At 37.6% G+C, this 14,021-nt stretch overlaps 5 protein-coding genes across 13 annotated transcripts in view; 2 read left to right on the top strand and 3 right to left on the bottom strand.

The window, feature by feature from the left end:
• Positions 1-202, top strand: part of LOC104779269 — a gene marked incomplete in the record, with an annotated part of 11,492 nt that extends 11,290 nt beyond the window's left edge. Inside the window, 1 exon segment of the mRNA XM_019240854.1 lies at positions 161-202. Coding sequence (XP_019096399.1) covers positions 161-202 — 42 coding nt within the window.
• On the top strand, positions 7-2,461 carry LOC104777943 (spastin). Its single transcript, XM_010502268.2, has 10 exons — positions 7-257; positions 339-408; positions 491-667; positions 764-886; positions 1,099-1,182; positions 1,279-1,463; positions 1,583-1,721; positions 1,811-1,870; positions 1,951-2,022; positions 2,149-2,461. Exons 3-10 carry the CDS (start codon positions 626-628, stop codon positions 2,254-2,256), a joined length of 813 nt encoding a protein of 270 aa, XP_010500570.1. The 5' UTR covers positions 7-257; positions 339-408; positions 491-625; the 3' UTR covers positions 2,257-2,461.
• Positions 2,979-4,002, bottom strand: LOC104779268 (putative F-box/LRR-repeat protein At3g58920). Its single transcript, XM_019240850.1, has 3 exons — positions 3,652-4,002; positions 3,317-3,460; positions 2,979-3,248 (listed from the first exon to the last, which is right to left on the bottom strand). Exons 1-3 carry the CDS (start codon positions 4,000-4,002, stop codon positions 2,985-2,987), a joined length of 759 nt encoding a protein of 252 aa, XP_019096395.1. The 3' UTR covers positions 2,979-2,984.
• Positions 4,074-4,397, bottom strand: LOC109130798 (F-box protein At1g19070-like). Its single transcript, XM_019240846.1, has one exon. The coding sequence runs from the start codon at positions 4,395-4,397 to the stop codon at positions 4,074-4,076; it is 324 nt and encodes a 107-aa protein (XP_019096391.1).
• The window catches only part of LOC104777941 (aspartic proteinase CDR1-like), an 11,276-nt gene continuing 2,462 nt past the window's right edge, over positions 5,208-14,021 (bottom strand). The window contains exons 1-4 of one of the 9 annotated variants that reach the window (XR_766363.2): positions 13,120-13,570; positions 12,672-12,969; positions 12,504-12,577; positions 12,017-12,419 (exon numbers count right to left, since the gene is read on the bottom strand). Coding sequence is in view for 2 of the 9 variants with exons in the window: in XM_019243916.1 (XP_019099461.1) it covers positions 5,327-6,459; positions 11,165-11,204 (1,173 nt within the window). In the remaining 7 variants the exon portion in view is untranslated. Of the gene's footprint in view, positions 6,460-10,217; positions 10,667-11,164; positions 11,324-12,016; positions 12,420-12,503; positions 12,578-12,671; positions 12,970-13,119; positions 13,591-14,021 lie in introns of those variants that run through there. The other 8 variants (XR_002037560.1, XM_019243916.1, XR_002037563.1 and 5 more) reach the window with 8 other exon arrangements.

The following is a 14,021-nucleotide window of genomic DNA, read 5'->3' as shown; positions in this document are numbered from 1 at the left end:
AGATTTAGTTGAGATTGGAAACAGTTCTTGTGCTTGACGTTTGATATCTGCTGCTTTTTTTCCGCTGTTGCAACATTTGACTTTTGCCCTTTTTTTCTAGAATTAAAATATCTATATGATGAAGAAGAGAACTCAGAAACTTGTGGCTTTGTTTTTGCAGAAGCAGAAAAAGTTCTTGGCTGGGCCAAAAACCACTATTTAGCTTCTTGTCCTGACCCATTGGTAAAAGGAGGTCGCTTATCTCTGCCTCGTGAAAGGTACATATGACAGTGGCTATATCTTGTGGATCTGTAATTTTATTTATTTTTAACTTATTACGTTTTATCCGTTTTTTCAAGCCTTGAAATATCAATTGGGAGGTTAAGAAAATTAGAAGATAATTCCCTAAAGCCCTCACAAAACTTGAAGGTTACTTTCCTACCTTGGATTATGGTATATGGATTTTGAGTACTTTTGAGTAACAATGATGTTAAGAGACAATGTATTGCAGAATCTTGCTAAGGATGAGTATGAAAGAAATTTTGTCTCGGCTGTGGTTGCTCCTGGAGAAATAGGCGTCACATTTGAAGATATTGGGGCGCTCGAAAACGTGAAAAAGGCATTAAATGAGCTGGTTATTCTCCCCATGAGAAGGCCAGAGCTTTTCTCCCGTGGAAATCTCTTGCGGGTATTGCATTTTGTTTGGGAAATATCATTTTTTTTCTAGGTCAGGTACTTCTGTTCATCTTGGCTGATATTCCTGATGACACGACCTTTTTTTCAGCCCTGTAAAGGAATACTGCTTTTCGGTCCTCCTGGAACGGGTAAGACGCTCCTCGCCAAGGCACTTGCAACAGAAGCTGGAGCAAACTTCATTAGCATTACGGGCTCAACACTTACATCAAAGGTACAATGGACTATGTCGTATAAATGTGTTTTTTTGTCTATTTGTATGCATGTTTCATTTAATGATCAACCTTAACGATTATGCTTCATCCCTAGGGCTTGTCTTGATACACTTGTCTTTTAGGGAAAAATGTAGTAATTAGAATGCCATAAATGATTTATGATACTCCGATTATCTGACTCTGCCTTGTCTCCGCTCCTTGTTTGATATAGTGGTTCGGAGATGCAGAGAAGCTCACTAAGGCTCTCTTTTCCTTTGCCACGAAGCTAGCACCTGTAATTATATTTGTTGATGAGGTGAGAATTTTGTAACTAGGATACAGTTTCTTTATTATGTCCGGGATTGATGATGAGTAAATATGTGACTGACCGGGGTTTTTGTTTGTTTGATAGATCGACAGTCTTTTAGGTGCTCGTGGTGGTTCTTCCGAGCACGAAGCTACCAGAAGAATGAGAAATGAGTTCATGGCAGCTTGGGACGGCCTCAGGTCAAAAGACAGCCAAAGGATCCTCATTCTCGGTGCCACCAACCGTCCCTTTGATCTTGATGATGCTGTGATTCGTCGTCTACCAAGACGGTAACATCTGTTTGACTTCCATTTCCATTTCTGAAGATTGTAGTTAATATTTTCTCGTAATGGTAATCTGTGAATTCCTCGTCTAATTGAAAGCTTTTGATTTCCTATGGGGATTGTAGGATATATGTCGACTTACCAGATGCTGAAAACAGGTCAAAGATACTGAAAATATTTCTAACTCCAGAAAATCTTGAATCTGGTTTCCAGTTCGACAAACTTGCAAAGGAAACTGAAGGTTATTCTGGTAGTGATCTGAAGGTTGGTATCCGTTTTTTTTTTATTCCCAGCTTGTGACGGCACTTGTCAGTATGTATTCTTATTCATTTCTGTTGTGGTTTATATTGCAGAATCTATGCATTGCTGCTGCGTACAGGCCTGTTCAAGAACTGTTACAAGAAGAACAAAAGGTACAGAATCTGCATTAAAATATAGTCTGGTTACTTTCGTAGCTGTTTTGCTTGATTCTTTTTCTCGTTTGAATCTTTAGGGTGCGAGAGCGGAAGAGTCTCCTGATCTACGGTCGCTCTGTTTGGATGACTTCGTTCAGTCTAAAGCTAAGGTAATGTAGTCGTAAAAAGTATAACAAGCTAGAGATTTTGCGTTGTTTGCCTTTTGCATTATCGGTGATTGATATAAACAACAAAGATATGATTGTTATCATTTGTATGGGTGATGTGATATGCAGGTGAGCCCATCTGTGGCCTACGACGCGACGACAATGAACGAGCTGAGAAAATGGAACTCACAATATGGTGAAGGAGGGAGCAGGACTAAGTCTCCGTTTGGTTTTTGAAGAAAAATGTTAGTTTTGGTAGATCAGAGTGTTTCCATCTGTCTTTATCATATTGTAACCATCTGTTGTTTTTACAATAATTTTACTTCTCATTATTTTTCTACTAGTTTCCAACTTTCCCGACCACTACGTTTTCATGATGAATTTGATTCTAGTGGTTGGAGACTTTGCTCATATAGCACCAATCCACCGGCTTGTTGTTCTAGCGAGAACCATTCCCACCTTCCACCGGTTTGTTATGAGAACCCTTTCCACCTTCCATCAGTTTGCTTCGTCACCAGTGAGAAACCTTCCCAGTTCCCACCTTCCACCGGTTTGCTTCCTCACTGATGAGACCCATCACTGATGATAAAAAAAAGTTTTCTTTCAAATGGTGATTGGTTTATTAGCATATTCTAATCCATTTACCATCCTGTCACATGGTAACTAAGTGTATGGCTACAAAGTTGTTTGTTCACAGAATTAGAAGCAACACAAAATTTTCTTTTCCTATAGCACATTGCAATTTTGGCCTGACAGAAGTTGAAAATTTTGCTCCTATCCATCAAAGTCAATTTGGGTATAAGTACATTTTTAAATATTTACACGGATACGTCTTTCGATTCAAGTTGTTCAGTTAAGATGAATTAGTTGTAAATAGAGCAATAGTAACCAAGTGTGCATACAACCGAATTATGTTCCAACATAAATATTTAACTATTAAAAACTAGGAGGGAACAAATCATGCATTACTTAGTTTTCTCACAAAACTTGATCTTGATATTGCACTTGGACGACCTAGGAACCCTTAGCAGATCTTTGGTGATTCGATCCTTTTCCTTGTCTTTTATTGCACAAGCACAGACTTTGACGAGCTCAAGGCTTGACAGTTTCTCCAGGAAATGTTTCATTTTCTCTAGCTCCGCAATTGTTCCTACGTACTCAGTTATCTTCAATACTTTCACAGGACATGATCCATATTCTCCTTCGGATTTAAAAACGGGCAATGGACCCTGAAACAAGAGGGAAGATTAGAGATTTGAGTTTGTCCAATAAAACATTCGGGTTCTCTTGGTTATACCTTGATGATGAGAGTATGTAGATTTGGAGATTTTTTTACAAGTATTGGAAAATATTTCCAATGGTAGCTATAAAAATGAGTTGTAATAGTTAAACGAATCAGGTTGCTGAACACTGGGATTGCTTCACGGAAATGATAGAGCATCTGATCAAACAAAATTAAAATTAAAAAAAAATATCAATTAGTCAATAGTCATCAAACAATTGCATTCTTCGGATCCAAAAACCTCAAGAAACGTTTTCATAGGTCACAAGATTTAGATTCTAGGTTCAAAGATAAGGATTCTGCAATAATGTGTGTGTACATGGAAAGAAAAAAAGAAAATAATTCTTTACCTCTGAAGTACGAATAGATGATATCTCCAAGACCTCAACATTTCTTAACCCCTTAATCAGATTTGTTGGATTGCTAATATGAAAACGAGGACAATAAAGATCAAGCCTAGCTTCGACAAGGGATTCAAGATTTACAATCGGATACTCTCTTGGAACTACATCAGTGTATTCTAAGTAGGCAAGACTCGGAGTATCGAAACTCATGACCGAATTATTAAACCTAATACTCTTAATAGTAAGTTTCTTAAGGGTTAAAGAAGACATGGTGCGACACCATTCACCGTTCTGCCAGCTCCCATCACAAATGGTTAACTCCTCAAGCACAAGGCAAGCAGTAAGAAGCTCTTCCATTGCATAAAATAATTTTCCTAGTTTCAGCTCAACCATTGTCTTGCTAGTGAAGATCTCAAGAGGCACTAAAATCACTTCTCCAGAAGTGATTGGTTAAGCGCCCGTTTCATCCATCGGGTGACATGATCCGAGACTTCCAAGTTAATAATACTCTTACGACATATTGTGATTTTCCTTAAGGGAAAGTTTCCAGACACTACCAATAATCTATCGATAAAATCAATGAAGCTTCGTCCACTACCAACTTCACAATCATCAAAGTGAAGATTCGGTGTGAAGGCAAACAGATTACGCCATCGCTTTGAGAGGATAGACGTTAGAGCAGACTCTTTGATCCGAAGGAAAGATAGTATGTGGCATATAATGTCATCTGATAGACCGTTGATCCTATCCATTTTTTTTACGAAACCCTAAACCCAAAATCCTTATAAACCTTTAATCTGAATTATAGAGCTTTCAGCGACTAGATCACAAGCATAAACCACCAATATAGATAACCACCACTGCAAATCAAACAGTGAGATACTTAATGTTTGTCTCTAGCTAACTTAAGAGATATATAAATTCTATTCGGAAACCTAAACCAGACAAAAAAAAACCATAAAACAGGAAGTATTGAAGAGTAAATGTAAGTTACTTGCGTCAAACGCTAAGGTAGAGGAAACGATTCACACTTCCTAGAAAAGTGTATATTTGACCAAATGAGAGGGTTCAAACGGCTCGAAAGGTTGAGTTATCACAACTTGTGGCTCCTAGGGTTCTAAAAAGGTATCCAAGGTGAGATTTTAACTCTCTTTTTTTTATAATCGATTTCTTTGTTCTTTTGAGGTTAATTAAGGTTACAAACGTAACTTTATCATTTGGAAAGTGGTAATATTTGCCAAACATTAGAACTAGGCAATCGTTTATAGCGTAATTGTATTTGTTGCTGATCTCTTCGAGTCGGTCCGGCAATCTTGAACCGAAATAACCAGACCTACTCGAACAGATAGGCAACAAATACGATTATACAAGCATTATCGCCATATCGGATATCGGTTCTCGAACCGAACAGTTGACCGAACAGTATCTCTCTTTCTTGTTCATTGTTGTTTTACGTTTCCATTTATATATAGATCTCTTTCTGCTATTCTAAACATAACATTATCATTTGCCAATACAAAATTTTAGATTCTTTAGGCAACACACCTTCGCATATTATATTATTCAATTAAACATATCCATGTTCATTGCGCTTATTGAAAGGAACAATATAAATAACAAGCCGATAAGTTAAAAACAATAATAAAAAGTTCGTAAAGAGACACTCTCTTGCTTTGTTTCTTCAACTCCACAACGCAGAACAATCGGTGGGCTTAAAAGAAACCAGCAGTGAAGAAGAATCATAACTCACCCAAAAATTATTCTGTGCCCTATTCCCAAAGATAGCTTCTTGTGTCGCACTACCACATAAAATAGCCAAACAAAACAGTCCTCCTCCCTCCGATTCCACATACATATTGTACTTTTCCAAGACAAGATCCGCACCGCCAGAAAAATGCATTGTGATCACCGGAAATATCTCTATGGTGTCCGAATTGTAGCACAACCAGTCATTGCCGCTCGTGTCAACTACTCGATCCGCTTTCACAACTTTTTCCACTGCCTCTTTTACTAGGTTACAGTAGCTCTCAGGCAAATACGTGTAAGTGGTTCCAGAGTCTATCACCATGTTCCCTTCCAAGGCATGAAACGGTGTCCCCAATGTTTCAATGCGGGTGTCCCCAACGCTGACCGCGTCTAGGTTTAGGTAATAGAAACCGGGTTTTGCTGTGGTCATAAACATAGTGGTTGATACAACACCATCTCCTGCTATAATAGCATTCCCTCCAAAGTTGATCTTACTAGTTCCTTTACCAGAGAAGCAGTAAGAGATGAAACCTGGGTACTCCCCTCCCATCTGCGTGACGAGCGATAAAGGTCCCCAGTCTAGACCAACAATTCCCGAAGAACTCGGTCTTTTAATCCCTGAGCTACTGTGGCTACAACCAATAGTGGTTTGAGGCATCACAAAGGGTTCCCCTGAAGTTGAATGGATCGTGACTGTCTCGGTTGCTAAGTTTCCCTTGGTATAGCTTCCGTCTGCGTAGACAAGATCGTAAGGGCAAGAGTGGTCATGGGTGTTGCATCTTTTCTCTTTGAAGGTTGAGGATTGCGAAGGGTCGAATATGGGAGCGTATTGGTCGTAACAGTTAGTGCAAGGCAAACATTGTGTCCACACGAGTTCGCTTCCTGTGTCTAAGACAGCTTCGATCTCGAAAGGAGGGGTACCTATCTGTAGTTTCATTAGATACTCGGTTTCATCAAAGACGGTGTTAGCGTAAGGTGATCCGAGCTGACTATCAGAGCTGACTCGAGAAGAAGATGCATTGGAGCGACGCTGGATCAAGTCGATGGTGAAGCCGTGAGGTGATGAGGCTGTGGTGGTAAAGATAAAACATCTTATTATGATTTGAAGAAAGAATACCATGAGATTTGGATTTCTGTATTTCAATCTTACCTAAAACCATAAGATTTGGATTTCTGTATTTCTAACTAAAGAAATCCTCTCAAATAGATTTTAAGGTAGATTTTTAAATCATTAGTTCAATATTAGTGGATTTCAGGAAACTTTTTAAAATCCATGATTGAATAACATAAGTTTTGTAAATTTTATACAAATCACTTAAAATATCAAGTTGAATACACCCCACTAAATGATTTTGAAGATTTTAAGGAAGTTGATATGATTTGTTGTAAAATTCTTTCAAATCCGATCTAAAATCATGAAATTTGGATTTTTGTATTTCTAACTAAAAAATCCTCTCAAATCCTCCAGAATCCCTAAAAAATAAATAAAATAGAAATACACCAACTGTTTTGAATAACAGTAGTGTAACGCCCCGACCGCCACCTTTTAGCGCGCCCATGTCAACTCCCAGTCCATGTGCCCACCTTTCTTAATGGGCCTCATATCCTCTCACTAGGTCTGTGAGCCCATCCATATCCAATGGTTGGTTTGCTACGTCTGGGAGGCTTTAAAGATTTGTTACCATCCCTACAAATCACCACATGATCTTTTCCTATGTTTTGTCCTCACTCACACAATTCTGACAATTACTTCCCTCAAAGTAACCCATCCTGAGACTACTTCAGCTCAAGCACGCTTAACTCTAGAGTTTTATCACGACTCTTGACCGAAAAGATAAGTGCACTTTGGTGACATAGGTGGCTAAATCAATTCTATTAAACTTGTCCACATGTTTCTGAAACCGGGTGTCACAATTTATCCCTACTAACAGATCGCAACGTCCTCGTTGCGCACCAAAACTGTCACCCTCATCTGGGTTCAGCTCTGATACCACTTGTAACGCCCCGAACGCCACCTCTTAGCGCGCCCAATATCCACTCTCAGTCCAAAGTCCCACCTTCCTTAATTGGCCTCACGTCCTCCCACTAGGCCTGTGAGCCCATCCATATCCAACAGTCGGTTTGCTACGTCCGAGAGGTTTGAAAGACTTGTTTACCTTCCCTACAAATCACCACATCATCTTTCCTTGTGTTTTTTTCCTCACTCGTACAGTTCCGACAATCACTTCCCGAAAGGTCACCCATCCTTATACTACTCCCACTTAAGCACACTAAATTCTGGAGTTCTCTCAGATTCCTTGACCAAAAAGATAAGTGCACTTTGGTGGCATAGGTGGCCAAATCAATTCTTTTCCGCAAACCGGAGTCTCACAATTCACCCCCACTAATAGATCGCAATGTCCTCATTGCGCACCAAGACCGTCACCCCCGATGGTGTGAGCGCACTCGACTACACACTCATATGGGTTCGGTTCTGATACCACTTGTAACGCCCCGACCGCCACCTCTTAGAGCGCCTCTTGTTCACTCCCAGTCCATGTACCCACCTTCCTTAATGGGCCTCACTTCCTCTCACTAGGCCCGTGAGCCCATCCTATATCTGACGGTCGGTTTGCTATGTACGGGAGGTTTTAAATGCTTTTTACCGTCCCTACAAATCACCACATGATCTTTCTCTATGTTTTGTCCTCACTCGCACAGTTCCGACAGTCACTTCCTAGAAGTTCACCCATCCTAAGACTACTCCAGCATAAGCAGGCTTAACTGTGGAGTTCTTTCAGGCCCATTGACCGAAAAGATAAGTGTACTTTGGTGACATAGGTGGTCAAATAAATTCTTTTAGACCTCTCTGCATGTCCCTGAAATCAGGGTATCACAATTCACCCTACTAACAGATCGCAACGTCCTCGTTGCACACCAAGACCGTCACCCCGAACGATGTGAGCCCACTCGACTCCACACTCGTCTAGGTTTGGCTCTGACACCACATTAAGGAAAGTGGGCCATGGACTGGGATTAGATATTTGAATTCATTTTTTAATCAAATTAAAGGGTTTACCCCATTTTTTGTTTGAGGTGAATTCAAAATTGTTCGAATAGTGTAATCGTCAATTACTGACATTGGTAAACGACTGGGCCCACTAAGAGGTGGCGGTTGGGGCGTTACAAGTGGTAAACCCAAACTGATAGATAATTTCATTCTAATTGTAAAACTTAAACTGCTCTTTATAAACCCAAATTGATATATAATTTCATTCTAATTGTAAAATTTAAACCCTAACCATCTCATTGTAAACTCAAACCGACATATAATTTCATTCTTATTGTAAAATCTAAATCTTAACCATCTCATTTGTAAATCCAAACCTACATATAATTTTGTTCTAATTGTAAAATCTAAACCCTAACCAACTTATGTGTAAACTCAAACCGACATATAATTTTGTTTTAATTGTAAGATCTAAATCCTAACTACTTTATTTGTAAACCCAAACTGATGTATAATTTCGTTTAAATTGTAAAATCTAAACCCTAACTTTATTTGTAAACCTAAACCAACACGTAATTTTGTTTTACCGAGCAGAGAAATGGAAGAGAGTTCTTGATCCCAAAGATTCTGAACGGGATAGGATGTGAAAGAGAGAAAATTGTAAAATCTAAACTTTTACCACCTTATTCGTAAACCCAAATCAACACATAATTTTGTACTAATTGTAAAATTTAAAATAAACCAATATTTATTTTTTCTTAATTAAAAGTATACGGAATTTGTTTCCTTAATTTGTTTGCTTTTTAATTTAATTTGGAGCAAACTTTATTTTTTTTTTGGTGAATATTTGGAGCAAACTTCATTAGCATAACGGGCTCAACACTTACATCAAAGGTAAAATGGACTATGTTGTATAACAGTGTTTTTGTCTATTTGTATGCATGTTGCATTTAATAATCAACCTTAGGGCCTGTCTTCATACACTTGTCTTTTAGGGAAAATGTAGTAAATAGAATGCCATAAATGATTTATGATACTCCGATTATTCTGCGTGGTAACTTATACTCGGATCTGACTCTGCCTTGTCTCTGTTCCTTGTTTGGTATAGTGGTTCGGAGATGCAGAGAAGCTCACTATGGCTCTCTTTTCCTTTGCCACCAAGCTAGCACTTGTAATTATTTTTGTTGATGAGGTGAGAATTTTGTAACTAGGATACACTTCTTTATTATGTCCGGGATTGATGATGAGAGAATATGTGACTGACCGGGATTTTTGTTTGTTTGATAGATCGACAGTCTTTTAGGTGCTCGTGGTGGCTCGTCCGAGCACGAAGCTACGAGAAGAATGAGAAATGAGTTCATGGCAGCTTGGGACGGGCTCAGGTCAAAAGACAGCCAAAGGATCCTCATTCTCGGTGCCACCAACCGTCCCTTTGATCTCGATGATGCTGTGATTCGTCGTCTATCAAGACGGTAACATCTGATTTGACTTCCATTCCCATTTGCGTAGATTGTAGTTTGTATTTTCTCGTAATGGTAATCTGTGAATTCCTCGTCTAATCTGTGCTGATAACTTGTTTATCAAACAGAGAGAAAGAGATTGAAGATATTGGTGTATAATTCCAATGAATAAAAAAGATCTTCTATATACAAAGAGTGGGTTCTACTTGGTGACAAACAAAAATTTGGGTTTTAAGTAATGGGAGATTTACTCAAATATATTCCAAATTAGGTAATATTAGCAGAATCAACAAATCTTTTATTTATTACTATGATATTTCGGGTATTTTCAAAATGCCCAGGGTGTCCTTGGTTTATGTTGCCGGAAAAAACGTAACTACAAAAATGCAATTGCCACGTCAGAAATTGCTGACGTGTATTAAATAACTCAGATGTAACGTTTTTACAGAGGTAATGACAGCTGAGTTATAGGTATGTTGCGGCTGATATATGGAAAAACATTTGAGTAAGAGTGGACGACTGACTTAAAGCATAACTTAGCCAAGAGTTACAGCTGACTTAGTGAAATCTGGCTGAGTTATGGTGTGAGGGCACTCGGACAATTGTAATATTAATATGATTAGGATTCAGAACTTTAAAACTCTAAGAAGAAGAACTCTAAGAAACAAATGAATATAGTTATTACTCAAAAGATTAGGAAAAATCGAACACTTGACTGGAATCTATTTCTGGGGGAGCAAGAGGCCCAATCCCACGTCATTGTGATGAGTTTTTCTACAACGATCATCTCACGCAATCCTCCACCAACTCAGACCGGAGTTTTGCACTGTATTGAGAGAGTGATACATGAATTCTAGACTACTAGTAAGGTATTACTATACAAATCTAGAGAAGATGACAAATCAATTATTTAAGGATATTAGTATTTAACTAACTGTAACGTGTTTATCACGTATGTGATAATTATGTTTGCTTATTTTCGAGGTGGCCTCTTCCACACCCTTCTCTGCTTATGACACATGAACAGAAGTTACTCCCTATGGGTTATCAATATCAAAGGTGTGCGCATCATAAACTATTAAAAGCATATTTATTTGACTTTGCAATCATCAAAACATGTATAGAATCTGTTTATGCGAGCATATATATACATATACATCATCTTTTCCAAGTCTAAAAAGACAAAGATGGGGGACATATATGATAGATTTAGAACAGCAAACTATGTAAAGAGTAGCAATGTATGACGACGGAAACATGTTAGAAAATTGAGAGGACTTTAGAAAAACTAAAAAGAACACATATTTGAGAAAGAAGAAGAAACCTTCTTTTCCAAATAGATGAGCGGGTCTACACAAGAACATATTCCTCTTCGTATGTCAAAGTTTTCAATACTCTGAACTGAAGAACTCTCTTGATTATCATCCTCTTTGTTCTTGGTAGAATCGCAGCACCAAATCTCTTAATTATGTGCATCAAATCACTACATATGAGAATGCAAAACATGTAGTGAAGATTTACATAATTAGCTATCAATCCAAACATGATAATGTCGAAATCCTATATTTATTCGTTGGAAGTTTTTTTTTTTTTTTTTTATGTTATTCAATTTCTAGACAAAATTAGCTATCAATCCAAACATGATAATGTCGAAATCCTATATTTATTCTAGTAGACAGATTAGCCAGCGATTACAAACAAAACAGAAAGTTTTAAATAAGGGGCAAGATTAAATAGCCAAATTTTATTCAAAGGATAAAAAAAGAGTGAACCATATGTTCAAAGAAGAACTGAAAACGATTTGTGGCTGATTTAGAGCCAGAGACACACGTTGGCGGAATGACCTCGTAGAATCACTACAAGAATATTGAGTTTTAATAGCGTCTGAATAACGCTATCTATCGATACTATAGCATTTTGACAAACGCTATATCTGCTCCCGTCATTGTAGGTCAGACATTTTAGATAGCGTTTTTTTATTCTGCTATTATATTATCGTATATAATATCGTTTATTCGTCTACAATTTAATATTTTATAATAGCATTTTGTTTTTTGTTATTAGTATATTAAAATGGAATTGTTATATTTAATAAATGTAATTGTTTCTATTTATTATTTTATACTAATTTTATTCAGATATATAATAGAATTCTAGATTTATTTTAGAGACGGTATATACCAAAACACTTTATTAATTGTCACAAACAGACGTAAGTTCAAATAAGCGCAAGCAACAACTTTTTACAAACTTTATATGTTTCCATCTTCATCTTGACTTGTAATCACTTCAAATTATCGGGCTTCACTCAACCCAAGTCTTCTTACTTCAAACCAACGGCGTAGTAAAACCTTTTGTGGTCACAAATAACTTCGCTAGAGACTAGCTTGTTGAGACAGACATCACTTTCCCATGTTAGTACCGAACACTTTGGCGACACGGAGGAGAGCCACTTACCGCCCCAATAACCTTATGAACACATCGGAAATAGGAGAGACCAATGTAAATCTACACTAACACGTACCATGGAGCTTGTATTACTCCGGCGTAACCAGCCTATAACACTCCATCTGAGAAACCTACCAAAGAAAAAAAGAAATCATGCACAGAAGAACTTAAGAATTCTCAAAAGATGGAACAACAAAAATCCACCTCCATCGTACATGGTTACAATGAATAAAAAGGGAGGAGATGTTGACCGCCGTATATAGAACAACACCCTTTCATAAAATCAAATCTGGAAAGTAAACCACTCTTAAAAGCTGCTCATTCTCCACGATTTCAAGCATAAGAAACCAAACACGGAAATCAGTTGCATAGAGAAATAGTACCTTAGAGATGAAACTCTCGAAGAAGGAAGAAGAATACTGGTGATTGTCGTCTTTCCCCCCAAAAAAAAAAAGATCCGTAAATAGATCTACAGTTGTACGCACCTAAGGTTCACCAAAGTAAATAGGATCATTAGGGTAAGAAGTTTGCAACAACAGATCCGTAGCAAATACATCATTTGAACAACATAAAGAGATGCTAAATCGATTCAATAAAACAAGAAACCAAAAGTCTTAGTTGCTCTGTCTAGATCCATTAATCTAGCCACCATGAACCTTGTCGATTCAATTTCTCATGCCCCTTTCAAAGAAAACAAACAAAAACAAATAAATGACAAATTTTTTTTTAAACTCCAAACAAAATTAGGTTTTTCAATCGGAATAAATCAGAGGAAGTGTTGGCGGCTACGGTGTTGTTTCGAGCTAAACAGAGACGGATCTTCTTATATACCTTGATTGAATCTCTATCTCGCTTGCATCAACGGTGGCTATGGTTCGATTTTGAAATGGAGAGTGAAAATGAGGGCAACAACATGATACAGATCTGTATTTAACGAAGAAGCCGTAACTAGGGTTTTGATACAGATCTGTATTTAACGAAGAAGCCGTAACTAGGGTTTTGCTCGGTGGATAAGAGGAAGAAGACTCATGTGGGTTTGAATCTGGGTTAGGGATTTTGTTGGGGAGGGGGGGAGAAACTTGATTCTAAATCTGGTGAACTGGTAATGAAAGAGTTAACAAGAGTTGAAAGGTTGTTTTGAGAAGATAAACAGAGATAGTAAGAAAAATAAACTTAAGTGAAACAATGGATTGAGCCATTGAGGGGGAGAACAAAAATTTCTTAGCCCCTTTGATTTTTTTATGTTTTTAACCCAAATACTTAGCCGGCAAATGAATTAATTTTCCGCGTTAATTATCTATAGTGTTTTAAAATATAACAGTGCTATGTATATTACAGTTCCAACAAGTTTTTCCAAAAATAAAAATCAGACCAACGAAACACAGCGTTTCCACTCTAACAAACGCTATCTAAAACTGAAAGGTATATCAACTATAGCAAAAGATCATAAAACGCTATATTATAATGCTATTAGTACTATGATTTCTTGGCCAATTAAAAAAATCCTCAGTAATTTATCTTTTTATCTCCACTTAAACCCTAACTACAAAACAGCGTGAACGACTGTATGTGTGATTCTCTCCCCATTCTCTGACGAATCTTTGACGAACTAAAGCCTCTTTCTCTCAACTTCTGCGACCACACTCTGCCTGATTCCATCTCTGACAACCGTAGTCTTCCAATTCAAGGTTTGTTTTGTACATTCGTTCCAATTTTTTTTTTTTTTTTTTTTA

The sequence above is a fragment of the Camelina sativa genome, chromosome 3, assembly GCF_000633955.1.
Source record: "Camelina sativa cultivar DH55 chromosome 3, Cs, whole genome shotgun sequence".
Taxonomy (NCBI): Eukaryota; Viridiplantae; Streptophyta; class Magnoliopsida; order Brassicales; family Brassicaceae; genus Camelina; species Camelina sativa.
The sequence above is the reverse complement of the archived record's forward strand: the minus strand, read 5'-3'. Positions and strand labels throughout refer to the sequence as shown.

Excerpts from the sequence above, each read along its gene's own strand:
- LOC104777943 (XM_010502268.2), top strand. The coding sequence starts at position 626 with ATGAGAAGGCCAGAGCTTTTCTCCCGTGGAAATCTCTTGCGG. Across the intron at positions 887-1,098 it reads GCTCAACACTTACATCAAAG|TGGTTCGGAGATGCAGAGAA; the intron begins GTACAATGGACT and ends TGTTTGATATAG. Across the intron at positions 1,722-1,810 it reads ATTCTGGTAGTGATCTGAAG|AATCTATGCATTGCTGCTGC; the intron begins GTTGGTATCCGT and ends TTTATATTGCAG.
- LOC109130798 (XM_019240846.1), bottom strand. The coding sequence starts at position 4,397 with ATGGATAGGATCAACGGTCTATCAGATGACATTATATGCCACATACTA.
- LOC104779268 (XM_019240850.1), bottom strand. The coding sequence starts at position 4,002 with ATGGAAGAGCTTCTTACTGCTTGCCTTGTGCTTGAGGAGTTAACCATT. Across the intron at positions 3,461-3,651 it reads CATCTATTCGTACTTCAGAG|ATGCTCTATCATTTCCGTGA; the intron begins GTAAAGAATTAT and ends TTGTTTGATCAG. Across the intron at positions 3,249-3,316 it reads TACATACTCTCATCATCAAG|GGTCCATTGCCCGTTTTTAA; the intron begins GTATAACCAAGA and ends CTCTTGTTTCAG.